Source organism: Lissotriton helveticus, chromosome 1_1 (assembly GCF_964261635.1).
Source record: "Lissotriton helveticus chromosome 1_1, aLisHel1.1, whole genome shotgun sequence".
Taxonomy (NCBI): Eukaryota; Metazoa; Chordata; class Amphibia; order Caudata; family Salamandridae; genus Lissotriton; species Lissotriton helveticus.
The window spans coordinates 415,456,328-415,474,397 of NC_136057.1; the positions used below are offsets into that span (position 1 = coordinate 415,456,328).

Below are 18,070 nucleotides of genomic sequence, written 5' to 3' on the forward strand. Positions count from 1 at the left end.
AGGGCAATGGGAAACAGATTGGACCAAGGAAGAAAGGATACACCAAAGAAAGGGTAGCTTTGGTCCAATTGCTTTAGATAAGGAGAAATGGGGGAAACTGTGCATTCACAGGAGTTACTCCTATTATGAGAATCTGTATGTAGGTCAAGTCAGTTGTGAACATGCTTTTCAATTGGAGTACTACTCCAAAGATTTTTTGAAAGAGATACAAGCAATTCCAAATGTATATTTTGTATGTGGAAGAAATGCATATGTGAAGCTACCAGATAATTGGTACGGATCATGTTATTTAGCAATTGTCTTCCCCAAAATATATCATGTTGAGAATTTAGAAACGACAAAGAAAGGAATACCAACTAGAGGGACGAGAGGGCTAGGTGCAGCAGAAGTGATTGGGGATGTATTCGGTGCTGCATTTCCTATCCTGGGAGTGATACTGAATGACATAAAAATTAGGAGATTGGCTACAGTCGTAGATAGGTTATCTGCCAGTACTGCTAGATCATTAATGCTGGTGGAGGGTGAGATGCAATCGATAGGGGCAATGGTTCTTCAGAACCGACTTGCTTTAGATGTTCTGTTAGCCAAGGAGGGCGGAGTCTGTAAGGCTTTGAAGGTCCAGGAATGTTGCACTTACATTCCAGACAATTCAAAACCTCTAGAGAAGTACATACGAAACATCACTGCCATACACCACGAAATTGAGGATCTGACAAAGATAAACGTGTGGGAAAAAGTAGGTCATGGAATGGGTAAAGTTGGAGGTTGGTTTGCCAACCTAGGAAAGGGTATCGTTTGGTACATACTGAAACCCATCATCATAATTGTGATTTGTGTAATCACTTTGTGGGGATTGGTGCATTTGTATCAGTGGTATAGAGCAAACAGATTGCAGAGATCTATGAGAGAACAGGAGAAAAGGTTGACAGCGATGCAAGATACACAATATAAGAGTCTGAAGGCATTGGAGACAATGAAAAGAAGTGGTACTGCCACGACTTCACTTTGAAGAGTCCTACATTTTTGTGATGGTGTTTTGATGGTGATGACCCCTGAAGGTCATCAAAGGGGGGACTGAGAGAGCACTAGTCTGAGAAAAAATGTATAAGTGCACCATATTCACAAGCACGTAGTTAGTTAACATATGCCTTGCACCAGAGTGTCTTATATTTAGTAGTGAAATGTATAGAGTGTTCAAGTAGGGTAACAATAATCATAACAGTGTGAGACTAATGTAGAAATGTTGGAATGAATATGAAAACCTCACGTTCTCATGTTAAAGGAATCATGTAAGAGTTAAGTGGAACCTTGCAAACCAGTTCAATTGTGTAGGCCTCATGGCAATTCACAGAAAATCTAAACGTGCTGCTAAAATAATGTGAGGTGGGGTTAACATGGTTCTTCCAAAATGTATTATCGAATTTAGTTTTGAAATATATGCTTTATAGATGTGTACTTTAAGAAACGTATGTTAGTTAAGAAGGCTGTTTAAATCAAGTCAAATGTTTTCAGAGTGCAGGGACCCGCTTCATGTAAATCAAGTAGGCTCGAACTGATAATGATGTTCCTTTGATCTGAAATGTGCTTGTTAGAGAAGAAGTCGAGAGGCGCCAAGTACTGTGCTTTCCATATGCTTTACGACCTATAGATATGGGGGAGCCTGGAATTTGAGGCCCACTGTAGGATGGCCTGTATGCAGGTGCGAGGGGTCCTAATCAGTCGAAATGAATGGAGCTTTGTTCAGTGCCGCTTGGCGCAGGCCTGTAGGAGTCTTCAGGAATTTCAGGGGGTATCGGCGCACTGGAGAAGAAGCCTGGGAACCAAGGTCAACTTTAACGAGGGTCTTGAAGAGTACCATCATGGAGTTTACCGCGCAAAGATGTACCACGTGAGGGGCGTCCCAAGGGGCGTTCCTATCGGAAATGTGATTTTGTATTAGGGAAAGCGACCCGGGAGGAGAGCAGAGCAGAGGATTTTGGGAGCCTAAGGAAGCGGATGGGTAGGCAGATAGGCTGATCAGGAGAGACCCATTATCAGAGAAGAGACAAAGAGAAGTGCGTGATCTTCTTAGGAAGTCACCACGGCTGACACCTTTTTGGGGTAAAGATCTTGTTAAGAAGGGATGTCACTTAGTCTAGTGTAGGGACAGACTAACTTGGATTTTCTTTTCTGTAATGACTCTTAGGTTGCAACTCATATCGATCCTTGCAAACCTAATGATCTTTGAACTTGTACTCATTATTCTGTTTTGTAGACTCAGATTATTCAAAGAATTTATGTTCATAGTGATACCAGTTTACCTTTTGAATCTCATCTTAAGAAGTTTGTATCTTCAGTTATCTTTGGTTTTATATTAAAGTTTCAAAACTTAATCCTGGTCAGTGGTCATTTAGAGTGGTGTAAGTTCTTAATTGATTGACTTATTGTTAAATTGCCTTTTACTCAATGACAGGTACCAACGATCCAGTCGACTAGGTTTGGGATCTGGTAAGGTAACTAGTAATCAGTAATCCCGCGTTAACAAATATGTTGCAGGTTTCGAATTTACATATGGCAGGATTTCGTTAAACATGTACAAAAACTATCAAGGGTAATAAACTATAGCTGTTCATGCTCTGAAAAATCATGCAGCCTAAACCAACAAATGTGCAGTTGTTGAGGGTCCTACTGATGAGGTGGCTAGACTTCTGTAATTTCGGGCCATATGTATAAAGCTCAAATGGGTTTGCAAATTTCGCTGAATGGTATGTATGTAGCAAATCTGAGTGCAAAATAAGGAATCGCAAATTTTGCGATTGCATTTAAGGAATCGCAAATTTTACGCTTCCTTAAATGCAATGTATGAAGCACCCAAGTTGTGCGATTTCTCATAAGAAATCGCAAATTACCACCAACTAGAAGTTGGTGGTAATTTGCGATTTCTTTCACAAAGGCACTTTTTTGCATTTGTGAAGGTGCCATGTGGCGCACATACATGCTCTTAGGGCATGTATGTGCGCCATATGCACACACATGTGAATTTCAGGGGTGCATCAGGGTGTCCTTATGACACCCTTGCACCCTTGAAATTATTCTCAATTTGCGATTCTCAAATTGCAAATCGCAAATTGAGAATAACTTCACATTCATTCCTATGGGCCTCCTGGCCCATAGAAATGAATGGGAAATTATTCCTTAATTGCGATTCGCAATTTGCAAATCGCAATTAAGGAATTTTAAGAAATTGCAAAAAAATGCGATTTTCTACATACATACCAATTTGCAAATCTCAAATAGCGATTTCTAAAAAATCGCTATTTGAGATTCGCAAATCTGGATGTTGATACATCTACCCCTTCATCTACAATGTGTCCCTGGAAGAAATGCTCAGATGAACTGCAAATGCTACAATACTGTCTGCCAAACTGTGCCTAAATCTTTAGAAACACAAACAGAGGAAACCATACTTTAATATACTCAGCTGGCACCCACTGGAATCACTGCTCATTTTGCACTGTTCACAAGCACTGTTGGAGGGGAGAGGTGTGGCGCCGCGGCCAGGGCGACTGACGCTGGAATCTGGGGATCAGGGTTCGATCCCCGGCTCCGGTGGCAGGTTAGCCCAGCACCATGTGACTCTGGGCAATAGCTCGCTTAATCTTCCCGACGGCCCCCAGCGCCTAGAGACCCTTACGGGTGATTGTGCGCTTTACAAACGTGGATTATTATTATTATTATTGGACTAATAGAGCTCGCTAGTTGCATAATCTAGATCCCCACTCCACTCAGTCAGGATCCTCCTATCGGTCAATTTGTTCATAATCCACCAGCTGGCCTCCGGGCGAATGAAACTGTGGATCACTGGGTAACCTCTGTCCCAACCATGGAATGGCTTGAATTCAACCTGAGAGCATAACCTAACACCTCTGGAGGCTGCTGCTTGGCTGAAGACCTGTCACAGTGATCTAGGAGCTCCAGACAAAGCTTTCACCCCTTTATCAGCTTGCTATCTAGCTACCCTTGATCTTCTCTGTGGTTAATGAACACCAAGCAGATAGCACTTAGGGCTCGAATATGAGTCTGGCAGTCCACAGACTGCCAGACTCACAGGGGTGTGGCGGTGGTGGTCTTCCGACCGCCCTTTTACAATTACAGCAGTCGGACCGCCATTGCCCCTCGCAGCCTCCAGAGAACCGCCATTCCCTGGCGGTGTTGCAGCGGTTTGAGGCCGCGATATGCTTTGTGAGACTTCTGCTGTCCAGCCAAGCATATTACGAGTTTCATCTCCGCCATGGTTTTCATGGCAGTTCCTACTCCATGAAAACCGTGGCGGAGAGGGAATAAAGGGGGCACAACATGGGCATCTTGTGCCAAAGGACCATGGGATGCATGCCCCTGTGTGCATGTACCATGTCATGCAGGAACTGTTTTTGGCGTTCCCATTACTGTGCCCATTTTCAGAGGAACCACTGTGGGAACATCAAAAAAAGCCTGCCAGGCACGAGAAACACTTGTAATCTGGCGGCTGGCCTGAACATGAGTTTGGCGGTGTGGCGGTGGTGTGACATTCGGTAGGACCTCGTGCCGCACTGCCAAACTCGTAATAGGCCCTAAGTAGCAGGCTATTATAAAACTCAAAAAATAAAAGAGAGACCTGAATTATGGAAGTTGAGGACAGGCTTATGAGTAAGTTTCTTAAATATTAATTCACAGAATGAGTATGACATGCATGAAACTATAGGTCTAAAAAAAATGTAGGTTAAAGTTGCATAACTGGGTTAAACAAAGATCAAAGATACAAAATAAACTGGTTTCAACTTAGAACCAAATTATATCTGCCATGTCTGGAAACATTTGGTGAAGGGTGTTTTGCTATGGCACAAACTGCGAACCAAACTGTAGCAAGCACTCCAAATGTCACCATCTGTAAAATAAGGTTTATTTGGGAAGGGCAACAAGTCCCTCTTTCATACTCTCTTTCATACGTGTATCTCACTCTCTCAAGAACTCTTCCTGCCTCTAAGGTCTTCGAGCACAGTCTCTTGCCTTGCCTTTTCAAGTTCTCCGTCTCTTAATCCCACGCTCTCCTCCTTTCCTTGTTTTTCTTCACTTGCCTGTTAATGCACCGCTTAACCCATAGGAGATTTGGCTCAGTACAAGTCAAGTGCCTTCTTTGCGACGCAGTAATTAAGATCATTCAGTATCATCATTCGTGTGTGTGTGTGTGTGTGTACGTGCAAAGGAGTAGCTAGAAAATTAAAATACCCCCCACTTGAACCATACCTCTACAATGAGCACACTTGGGGCCATATGTATCAAGCAAAATTGCATTCGCAAACGCTGAGTTTCGGCGTTTGCTAATGCAATTTTGCCAAATGGTACGTATTAAGGCAAAATAAGGAATCGCAAAATTTGCGATTCCTTATTTTGCGATTGCATTTAAGGAATCGCACATTTTGCGATTCCTTAAATGCAATTAAGAAGCACCAAAAAGCACAATTTGGCCATAAGGAATCGCAAATTAAGTTGGTGGTAATTAGCGATTTCTTTGAAAAATGCACTTTTTTGCATTTTTCAAAGTGCAATGTGAAGCACATACATGACCTTAGGGCATGTATGTGCGCCACATGTGCACCCATGCTTATTTCAGGGGTGCATCAGGATGTCCTTTTGACACCCCTACAGCCTTGAAATTATTCTTAATTTGCGATTCTCAAATTGCGAATCGCAAATTGAGAATAACTTCCCATTCATTCCTATGGGCCTCCTGGCAAATAGGAATGAATGGGAAAGTATTCCTTAATTGCGATTCACAATTTGCTAATCGCAATTAAGGAATATTAAGAAATCGCAAAAAAATTGCAATTTATTGCATACATCCATATTTGCAATTCTCAAATAGCGATTTCTAAAAAATCGCTATTTGAGAATCGCAAATCAGGTTATTGATACATATGTCCCAAAGTGAGCAAACCTAACCTTATATAGAAGTGTTCCCTTTAACCTTCCATGCTCCTTACATCCATCTATTTATCAATCCTTTTAGCCTTGTATCTATTTATCCGGTCTTATGTCAATCTCTTCATCTTTCCATCAATCCAGTATACATCCTATATCCATCCATTCACGCTTTCCTCCATGCATTCACCCTGTGATACATCCTTTTACACATCCTTTCACACATACTATCTATCCATTCCCCCTCCTTCTATTAATTCATTCTTTTAACTCACAATCTTTTCACTCCTTTAATCCTACTCGTGCTAATACCCTCATGACTGATTGGTGAGCTATAAAAACACCAATAACATAACATACATTCGTTTTCCCTTACACCTATCTATTGTTTCACTTTTTCACTCCATCCTTTCACCCTTCCACTCAATTCTTTCACTCTTCCATGTATTCATTCTTCCACCCATATATCCTAATTTTCACCTTTTTTATTTCCTTTCATTGTTCTTCCCTTCACTCTTTTTTTTCCTCCTGTTCATTCCTAACTTTCAACCCATATTTTGTCTCAAGCTTTTTTCTTTCCTATCTTTCTCTCATGCACACTTTTTCTGTTTGTCCATCTCTCAGTTTTGTCCCCTTTGTTCATCATTCCGTGATTTTCCTTTCTCTTTTGCCGTTTGCCTGCACCCAAACGCCTCTGTCATGGTGGTCCCTATCCATTATTTACTAACATTTTGTCTGCAGACTGAAGAGGCCACAAATGACTGATGCAGATTTTGTTGGGATCAAATTCTCCAGCCCCCCAGTCCAGAGTCAGTCCCCACTTGAGCTGCTTAAGCAGGGGTCAGGGGATCACTAGCCATCTGTGTGTAACTGTGAAGAATTCTTTGCAATATTTGCGTTTTTCTTTTATGCGCTGAAGGTCAGACCTGTGGAGCTCAGTCCATCCTTAATAAGTTCTGAATATCAGCAAGCTATGGCTGTTGCTGAGTAACTTTCTACCAACCTGTTAATCCTTCTATGTGGAGCAATGACTGTAATTGTTGAAAGACTCTGCGTAATAATGACACATTCATCGCCTCTCTCTCAGTGAATCCATCAACAAGGTTTAAAAGGTGGAGTGAGGAGGGCACCCTTCACATTTCTGACAACTACTAATAGAAAAAAGTGGGATCTCCAAGGAAACAGGAGAATTCTAGCCACACTTCTATCTCTCAGAGTCTAGCAGGTATGTGGAAGAAATAAATTCCAGACTTTTCATTTGGTTGACGTGTACCCAACTGTGCCCCATGCCTAGTGATAGAATCTATTTTAGCCAAGAAGCATTTCTATGAACTGATAAAATATCTCCCTGGGTGGCTTTTACTCAACATTTTATATTTAGGGGCCATCCAGCAACACTGCATGTGGTACAAGCATGCAGTAAGGATGTATTTCTACAGTGGACGTAGCTGATCGGCTTTTAGAAGCCCTCATCAAAGAATCATCAGACTTTCCTACAGGCCACACCGCCTCTGCCAGGCTAGGGGGTAGCTTTCAGAGCAGGGTGGGCTGCCATGACTCAACCATCTCCTCATGGGCTCGTTCTAGAGTGGCTTCCTGCATCTTGAGGCCGGTTTGAACATTTTACCCAAATCTAATTTTAAGTTCCAGGCTGGCCCTGGCTGCCTTTGAGACTGTGACCTGTGGTTGGCGGTCCTTTTCTCTCTTACTCTTAAAATTGCACCTGGTTATATGTCTTTTCGAAGCGCTGCATCATCACTTTTCCCTGCAAAGGGATACCTTGCTCATCAATTTATCTATAAAAACTTTAAAATCCTGATTCTTTCGAAAGTCAGAAGCAAATGAATCATACCTCTTCAAACTTAACTTTATCACGACCCCCTTTCTATTAACTTTTAGTGTTCTGACTGCACGATGTTTACTCGTGCAGGTCAAGGGAATACTGAGTTTCCCCAATGCCCCCTTTATCAGCCTTGGGATGAATAGCAATCAGTTTCAATAAAGGGAGGCTTCAGTCTAAATCCTTCTAGTGAGAGCATATTTATCTTGGCTATTTTATTATGTGAAAAAAACATTCAAAATGCTTTAAATCTCCTAGTTATACCGTGCTCCAACACCCCCAGTAGGAACTGGAAGACGACTTCATATGCAAATAAGAGCCATTTGAACCACAAAATGGCTCCAGCAAATAAGATACAATCAATCTAAAAGTTGCAAAGGAAGCAGCGGCTTTAGAAAAGGCTGGCTCTGAGAGGCTCAGTGTTAGTTTGTCCAAACCAGGATCTCCCTGGCTGTGTAATCTGTAACATGATCACATTTCTTAGGTTAGTGGACGCGTTGTGCCAGGGGCCACCCGGCCTGCCAGCAGCAGGAGAATAATTGCAAGCATAGCCCTCACGTGAACGCAATAAAAAAGGGTTTGATTACCAGTCCCAGCATCCGTTGGGGTTTGTCAATGTTGTTTTGGCTTGAGGATAAAGGATGACGAGGTTGTTCAAATCAGCAACCTCGTTGTAGCCAGTGGTTCTGGCATATGTGTCGCCCAGTTTCCCTCTGGAAAAGAAGCATAACATATTTAAATTAACTTGAAGCGTCATAGTACACGTGCATCTCATTTCATATTCAAAGCATGACATCCTCTAGCACAGGTCGTCTACAATTGACTTGTTTTGTCTCCTGTCCCAGGAGCAGGATCGGAAGTTCGTTCATTTTCTCGCATTCTCTGGCCATTCACTGGTGAACTCGTTCATTTATATGGCATTGCATCAGGGAGATTGTTATGTCATTGGTAGTTGTACAGCGCATAGATTGCTTTTAACACCGCCTCTTACAGCTGCTGGATTTTTAAGTTGCCGCCCTTGCCACCCCAGCGTTTCTATTGTAGGTTGGAGGTGGAAACTTCAAAGGATGATATGTTTAATATGATCATATGATTCATAAGTATGGCTGTATTGGTGTGTGGTTGATGTACTGAGATGAAGAGGCTGTGGTCCTGATGGAGAGTTTGGGGGTCATTTCAATTCACTGAGCCGTGTGTGTATGAAATGTTTGTAAGCATAGAGGCTGGAGGGGTTCAGCAGCAGTTTGTATGGCTTTAAAGCTAGCAATATACCTTCCTTACTAAATGGTCTGGATTTGCTGTTGCTTTCTGTGTGATGTGACTGAATTGTTATTTATAATAGCCAAGTATATGGTTTTGTGTTGGATGTATGCAAGCTGTTCTATCTAATTTGTTCAGTTGGATGCCTTCTGTGACCTGTCTTAATGTTTAGTGCTGGTGGAAGTCCCTTGATAATCAATTATATAGGATATCTGAGATCTCTTTTATGTATGCTATGTTACTGATTAGTGTTTCCTGTTGTGTGTTTTATGTGGTGTGCCTTTTTGGCAAATACTTCTAGGAGCGGCATTGCTTAGTGTGTCTTATTCACAAGTACTTTTGGGGGCAACATAATAGCCAGCTATTAGGTATATGTGTATGGTGCTGGTATTAAGTAGAATGGTCTAATTTATTCTGTAGCATATTTATGTGATGTGTGTCTTGTTCCTAAGGGAAACATCCATTAAAATGCAGTCATTACAACGCACCACCTTTACAACGCAATTGTTACAACGCAACTGCCTTTACATCGAATGTCATTACAACACATGCCATTACAACGCATGTCACTACAACGCATGCCATTACAATGCATACCTTTACAACGCATGCCATTACAACGCATTAACACCGCTGTCACTCCTACATGTCTCTTAGACAAACTGATGTTTAAAAGTGCCCCGTGATATTCCTGATATGTTGCCATACTAGGTTTCAACTGAGTTGGTCTTTAAAGAAGAGACCGGAGAGATTGAGGATGCAGCTAAACATTAGCAGCTACTTAAGCAGGTGCAGGGTAGACTTGAGTGCAAATTACAAGTGTATTTGTCAATTGGAGGCACTGTCCAGGTGATTTGTTATTGTGGTTCCTTTGATCAGTCGCGATGTCAAGAACTAGGGGAAGCATCACATACTAACAGAAAGCGCTTACTTTGTCAGCGCTGCAGCAGCTCTATGACTACAGTGCTTAATTGGTGTTTGCCGGTGAACTTAATTGACACTTAATTCTCAACATCAGCACGTATGACATACCACCACGTGATTGAACTTTTTGCCTCTTTTGAGATGGGCGCATGACCACAGTGTTTACGCCAGGGTATGGTGTGGCGCAGCAGCCACTGCAGCTGACCCCGGAGCGCGGGGCTCACAGTTCGATCCCCGGCGGCAGCTCAGCATCATGTGACTCTGAGCAATAGCTCACTTAATCTCCCGGTTGGCCCCCAGTGCCTTCAAACCCCTAAGGCGGTAATATATTTGTGCTTTACAAATAGGAATTATTATTACATTTATTATTATTTTTCACAATTCAATATACATTAAAAAAAAAAGTAATAGATACCAGCCATTCAGACCATTTTTAGGTTGCAACCTACCAGACAGCCTAGCTGTCTGGTTTGCTAAAGACATCTTGGGAACATTCAGAAAGTTGACCTAGGAATGCATTCTGCACGTTGCTTATCATCGGTTTGAGGTTTGTAACTCACATTTTCTGGCTTTCTATTTGCTGGCTTTGTTTGCTTTAGGCTGTCCAGCTTGAGTTTGTCCCTCCCATTGCCCAAACCTTGTTTACTGTATTCTTCCACAAACTCGCTTTCTATAAACCGGCCTTTAAATTTTGTCTTGTCACATTTGCTGTGCATTCAAAGACAGAGGTCAAATGTCAGGCTGTGTCTTCCAGAGAGCTTGTTGTTTATTTTTCTTTCCCTGACTTCAAAGTGAGAGGATTTATGTGACAATCATGCTGGCTAGTGAGGGTCTGCTTTAGGAAGGCTGAACAGCTGTTTTTTTTCTAGCCCACAACAAAATTTAGATATCTGTAGATGAACTGTGCTGATGAATAAATCAATACATTGGGTGATGACATGTCTACATATGATTAGTGTAAGTTTTACCCACATGCAGTGAAACTGCATGTGGGTAAAACTTTAATCAGCATTTTAATTGAAGAAATGTCTGCAATAGCAGAATGCTACCATACCATGCGTATTCCAAGTCACCCCATTCTACTCCACTCTACTCCACACCACTCCACACTAAGACACTCCACTCCACACTGTCAATGCACTTTTCTTTGCACCAGTCCACGCTCCACTCTATGCCAATGCAATCTACCCTACACTACTCTGCTATGCACTACTGCACTCTTTGCCACTGCACTCTACATCACTCTGTGCGACTCCACTCTATGCCACCCTACTCTGCAACACTGCACTCTATGCTGCTGCACTGTACGTCAAAGTACTCTACGCCACTTTACTCAAAGCACATGCACGCTACGCAAATCTACTAAGCACCAAATCACTTTATGCCACCATACTCTACGCCACTGCACTCTATGCCACTCTATTCCATTCTACTCTACGATATGGCACTCTATGCCACTCTACTCTACACCACTGTACTCTACACCGCTGCTCTCTACATCACTCTACTCCGCACAACTGCACTCTATGCCATTCTACTTTGCACCACAACACTCTCTGCCACTCTACTATACACCACTGCACTCTACTTTATGCCACTCTATGCCATTGAATGCTAAGCCACTGCACTCTAAGAAAATCCACTCTAAGACACTCTAATGTACTCTGCACCACTGCACTCTAAGATACTCTACTCTATACAACTGCACTGTATGCCACTTCACTATACTCTGAAACATTCGACTCTGCTACTGCATTGTTTGCCACCCTATTGCAGTCTGTGCCACTTCACTACACGCCACTGCACTCTACGCCAATGCACTCTATGCTAATTTACTCAAAACCAATACACTCTGCGCCACTGCACTCTATGCCAATCTACGCTAAATCAATGCACTCTATGCCACTCTACTCTACATCATTGCACTCTACATCACTTTGCTTTGCACCACTATACGCTACTGTACTACTGTACACCACTTCACTCTACACAAATGCACTCTCTGTCCTTGAAATCTATGCCACTTTACTTTTCACCAATCTACTCTATGCCACTGTACTCTATTTTGCATCACTCTTCTGCACTCTACAACAATGCACTCTACGCTAATGCACTCTATGCCAATTTACTCAAAACCAATACACTCTACGCCACTGCACTCTATGCCAATCAACTCTGAATCAATGCACTCTACGCCACTCTATTGTACACCATTGCACTCTACATCACTTTGCTTTGCACCACTATACTATACTGCACTAATGTACACCATTCCACTCTACACAAATGCGCTCTCTGTCATTGAAGTCTATGCCACTCTACTTTGCACCAATCTACTCTATGCCACTGTACTCTACTGCGCATCACTCTTCTGCACTCTACAACAATGCACTCTACGCCACTCTAATATACTATGCACCACTGCACTCTGATACTGCACTCTATGCCACTTCACTCTACACCTCTCTACTCTATACCAGTGCACTCTACCCGACTCTACTACAGACCACTGCACTCTTTCACAGTGCACTCAACACCACTCCATGCCACTCCACTACGCAAAACTGCACTCTAGGCTAATGCACTCCACACCAATACTCTATACCACTCCACTCTACCCTGCACCACTCCACTCTATGCCACTTCACTCTACTCTGAAACAATCTACTCTACGCCACTACACTCTATGCCACTGAACTGTACAGCACTTAACTCCACTGTGCACCACTCCACTCTACACCACTGCAATCAACACTGTGCCACTCTACTTGACGCCACTCTACTCTATGCCACTGCATGCTACACCACTACTCTATTATGCCACTGTACTTTACCCTGCACCACTATACTCTACCCTACACCATTCCACTTCACTTCACTCTACTCTGAAACAATCTACTCCACGCAACTGCAATCTAAGCCACTGCACTCTACACCAATTCACCCTACATCATTTTAAGCAAAACCAAAGCACACAAGCCACTGTACCTATGGCAACAACTTTGCACCACTGCAGTTTGTACCACTATACTCTACAACATTTTACTCTATGCCATTGCACTCTACCTCCATGCACGCTACGTCACGCTACACCATTGCGTTCTATGTCACTGCACTCTATGCTACTCTGTTCTACTCTGCATCACTGTACTCTACGTCACTGCCCTCTGCACCACTCTACTCTGCACTGCTCTACTCTGCACCACGCTAGGGCACTGCACTATGCAACACTGCACTCTATGACACTCTACTGTACTTTACGCCACTGCACCACTTTACTCCATGCCAATGCACTCTACACCACTCTCCTCTGCATCACTCCACCCTTATACCACAGCTCTCTACCCTGCACTACTCCTCTACTCTGCACCACTCCAATCTATGCCACTTCACTCTATGTCACTCTACTCTGCAACACTGCACTATATGCCAATGCACTCTACGCCATTCTACCCCACTCTGCGCCACTCCACTCTATCAATCAATCAATCAATTTAAACTTATAAAGCGCCTGGTTGCACAAATCTGTGCATCCCTGCCTGCGACAAAGGTCCCAAAAGACCAGGGGAAAACAGGGAAGGAATCAGACAATGGAATTATCCGATGGAAAGAGCCACGTCTTCAGCTTTTTCCGAAAGAACCGTCTCAGACGCTTCCAGACGGAGCTCCACTGGAAGCTTATTCCAGTAAGATGCTGCAAGGAACCTGAAAGAGCATCTGCTCATCCTGGCTCTTCTGATAGCAGGTATGCTTAATTGCCCCCTACCACTGGATCAATGCTGTACCACTCTACTCTATACCACTCTACTCTATGCCACTGTGCTCTACACTGCGCCACTATACTATACCCTGCACCACTCCACTCTACTCTGAAATAATCTACTCTACACCACTACACTCTATGCTACTGCACTCTACCCCACTCTATGCCACTGCAGTCTACACTATGCCACTGTAAACCACAGCACTCTACGCCAGTGCACTCTACATACTTTACTCAAAACCAACACCACTGCACCTACGCCGACTACTTTGCTTTTTTTTTTTATATTTATTATTTCCACAGTATCAAGACAAGGAGAAAAAAAGCCAACCAACCATTATAAAATACTTAAAAATTGAAGCATTAAATCATGCATTCATATGAGCGGAGAAGGCCCCCCATATATACAATCCTAGTTTTCGTTTTCTTGCCCCATTTATGGAATACAAGCTCAATTCTAAATTAGCTAAATTATACATTTTAGCCCGCCAGCACTCAAACGCAAGAGGCTCAGGCCATAGCCAATTGGGAGCTATACATAATTGTGCAACAGTCATAGCAACAAACCAAAAAAAAGGCGATGTTTATAAAGAGAGTTCCCCTTTTTTACAGCATGACCAATCCCTAATAGCATTAAAGCCAGAGTAATATTGAGCGGAGTCCCAAGGATTTGTGATTAAAAAAAATTGAATATCATTCAAATAATTAGTCAGCTTATCACAGCTAAAAAATATATTGAAACTGTAAGCAGTCTCCCCCACAACGAAAACATTTGCCATCATAGCGGTCTCCCCATATAGATTAAATGCAGTTTTGAAACATTTTACTTTTAGATTAGCAGATAAGAAAACTTCCCTAGATCTGGTGAATGCATCCCCTATAGATATGTCATGTTCTCCCAGAGTTGCAGCCCATTGCTCATTTTGTCTCTCCAAATCATCCGTTCTAAAAGAAAGTAATATTTTCGTTTTCTTAGACAGCTGTCACCAAGAAGGGATGCAAATGTGATGCCTCTCAGTTCTTTGGAGGGCCCTTTTTCATGTAAGTTCTGCTGGTATCAGAGTATAGGAATTGACCTTGAGTATACCAACTCCTGTGACTCTCCTTTAGACTGCTGCCTAGGTCCCCTCTCCCAAAGGTACTGGGCAGGACACAGGGCAATCACTAATTAACCCCAGCTATGACTGGAAAGGCTTCCTAGGTAACGTTAGATCCCTGCCAAAACATTTGCAGGTAGTACAGAACACCGTGGCTCATTTGGTCCTAAATGTCCCTTATAGAACTGTCTCCCTTCCGCTTCTCCAACAGCTTCACTGGCTTCCGGGGCGCAAACGTATTACATTTAAAATGTGTTGTACCGTCCATAAAGCTGTGTATGGGAGAGGCCCTACCTACCTCACTGCAAAATTTAAGCATTATACCCCCACTAGGGATCTTTGCTCTGGAACCAAAACCCTTCTTGTAGTTCCTCGGATAAAGAAGTCGAGGATGGGTGGGAAAGCTTTTCCGTACCTCGCTCCCTTGTATTGGAATCAGATCCCTACCCCGCTGAGGCAATGTCCAGACCATCTTCAATTTAGAAGGCTTCTTAAAACTGTTCTGTTTTAGACTCGCATTGTGTCAGCTTCCTCTATATGTCCACAGTGCAGAGATACCCCTTTGGGGGTGATTCAGGCGCTATACAAATCCCATAAATAAAATAAATGCCATTCCTCATACTCCGGAGACCTATTATAGAAAGTGCCACAGAGGGTGCAATGGGCATTTGCACCCACTATCTGGCACTTTGATATTACAGTAGGTGCTACAGATGCTTGTGCAGGCCTTGAAACTGCTGTCAGGACTCAGACGCCTACTTATGGGTCTCCATTTGTTGAATGATGGGGAACTTCAGGTCTTGGCTGTTCTAGTCTGCCAGAGGTAATGCCAACCCCTACTTGTAGCCAAGTTGCTGCTGACCCTGGCAATGTCCAAGCAGGAAAGTGCCCCCCTTGAAAGAATGCCAATGGAGGAAAAAGCCCAAGGGCAAAATACTTCCAAAGGCAGTTGGAATCCAGGAAGAAAAACAAATGGATGAAACTAAACTGAAAGCAGGGCTGGAATAAGGCAGGACAACAAGGAAAGGGACAAAAATACTGGCTAGAGAAATCTAATTAAAAAAGGAGTGATGCATACTACGGGACGAGTACGAAGCACATGATGCAAGGACTAAGCTGGACTGACCTCCTTATATAGGGCAGGAAACTCAGAAAGTATTAATAAGGGTGCTATATTGGATTAGTATAAGGTAATGGAGGACTAGTCTGACGTGGCCATCTTGGTTGGGGCTATATTAGATTCCAGGATCCCACCTATGGAATCCTGAGAAGAAGAAATCATGAAACACTACAGGTGCCAATGAAGTCCTCCAACAACAATTTGTGCCATGATGGATGCAGGTGTATGACAGCACCTGTGGGTCACCCGCTGTAAGGTAAGTCTTGGCAAGCAGCAGAGTGACCATCCAGTGAGAAGCTTGCGATGCCCAGCAGCGTGTCTAATTCACCCAACAGGATTCCTGGCATCCATAAGGATGCCAGTGGTGATGTCTCCTCCTCTGCAAAGCCCAGGGCTCTGAGGGAAGAGATGGAAAAAACAGCGAACGAAAAAAGGAACATGGACAGAGGAGGCATTCTCCCATGATCGTTCATTGGGGGAATACCCTTTCCAATGAACCAAAAATTAAACTCTGTTACGGAACAGGCAGCAGTCACACATTTCTTACACATCATACTCGGGTTCATGGTCAACTAACAAAGGAGATGGCTGAGACAAAAGACAATGGAAAGGGTCTTCCAGTAGGGTTCAACTGGAACGGTGACAGACAGGATGGATTTCCCAAGTCAACAGTAACTGAACTCAGAAAGCCACAGGATTAATTAAAAGTGTGACGTAGAACGTGGGTTTGAATTCGCTGAGAGAAAGACAAGAAGGAAACATTTGGAGGAAACCCAAACCATGTCTTCAGCCTGTTGAGGAGGAGAGCCTTACGATGGACATGAGCAAAGCATTTCAGATTGGCCTTATCATCATGGAGATTGGAAACAATCTTCTGGTGAATGGATTTTAATTGGCAAAGGAAACTGATTGCAGCAGGAACACGGGAAGAAACCTAAAAACTAGATGGGAAGGTATGGGGATGGAAACCCTGAAGACAAAAAAAGGAGTAAAGAGGTTGGCACTGTGAATGGAATTATTATTGGAAAAATCAACTAATGCTAAAAAGGAATACCAATCAGTCTGAGTGGAATTGCAAAAGCAACAAAGATACTGTTCGAGTCCTTGGTTCAGGCATTCAGTCTAGGGCGTTGGTTTGTGGATGGAAGCCAGGACATAGGGCATCCGCAATCTGTAAAGTTTGAGAAGAATTTCAAAAAATTAGATATATACTGAGCACCTAAATCTGAGAGAATTGCTCTGGTAAGACCATAAAAACTAAAAATTTCCTGCCAAATTATCTTGCCCAGGGATTTGCAGTTGGAAGTTCATTCAGGTTAGGGAAATAGGCCATTTTAGAAAAGGAGTCGACAGTTACTATAATCACTTTATAACCAATGGATGGAGGCAGGGCAATAATGTAGTCAGTGGAAATGGTGTGCCATGGTTCAGGTGGAATGGGTAAAGGTCAAAGAAGCCCTGAAGGATGAGAATGGGAAGCTTTGTTTTGAGCACGTATAGGAAAATAATGGATAAAGAGGTCATGTCTCAATGAACAGAAGGCCACCAAAAAGAGCAAAGTACAAGCTCCAGGGTAGATTTAGGGCCTCTGTCTCCTGCAATGGGAGAGCCATAATGCACCATACGTACCTCTACTCCTAGTTCTTTAGTACGGATGAAGAGAGCCTTGTCCTTAAAGATCAAACCATTTTTCTTATATACTTGTCTTTGCAATATGGTCCATTCTGTCCTCTGGATTTTGATGTAACTATTTCATACTTTACCAAGAAAGGATTGAGCCAGCCCAATGATGCATTGAGGAAGTGGTATATTGTAACCATACTGGACTGGAGACCCAGGGTATCGAAGAGATAGAGTCAGCCAAGATGTTCTTTGAACCAGGAATATATGTGGTGGAAAAATCATGCTAATGAAAGAAATAAGACCAACGTGCTTGTTGACTGTTTTGACATTGCATGTTTCGTAGGCACTGAAGGTTACAGTGAATCTGGCCGAATCTGAAAGGTTTGCGAGCACCCATCAAGAATTGCCTCCATTCATTACAGGCCATCTTAATTTCCTAGGGGCTCTCTCTTAAGAACTAAATAATGTATTTCTGAATTGATCGTATATGATATGAGACAAATGAA

The 18,070-nt window shown here is 42.9% G+C and overlaps 1 protein-coding gene across 2 annotated transcripts in view; it reads right to left on the bottom strand.

The window, feature by feature from the left end:
• The window catches only part of LOC144769720 (poly(3-hydroxybutyrate) depolymerase-like), a 267,294-nt gene that overhangs the window by 29,853 nt on the left and 219,371 nt on the right, over positions 1-18,070 (bottom strand). For both annotated transcript variants that reach the window (XM_078653908.1, XM_078653903.1), the window contains exon 9: positions 8,365-8,490. In XM_078653908.1, coding sequence (XP_078510034.1) covers positions 8,365-8,490 — 126 coding nt within the window. The remainder of the gene's footprint in view (positions 1-8,364; positions 8,491-18,070) is intronic.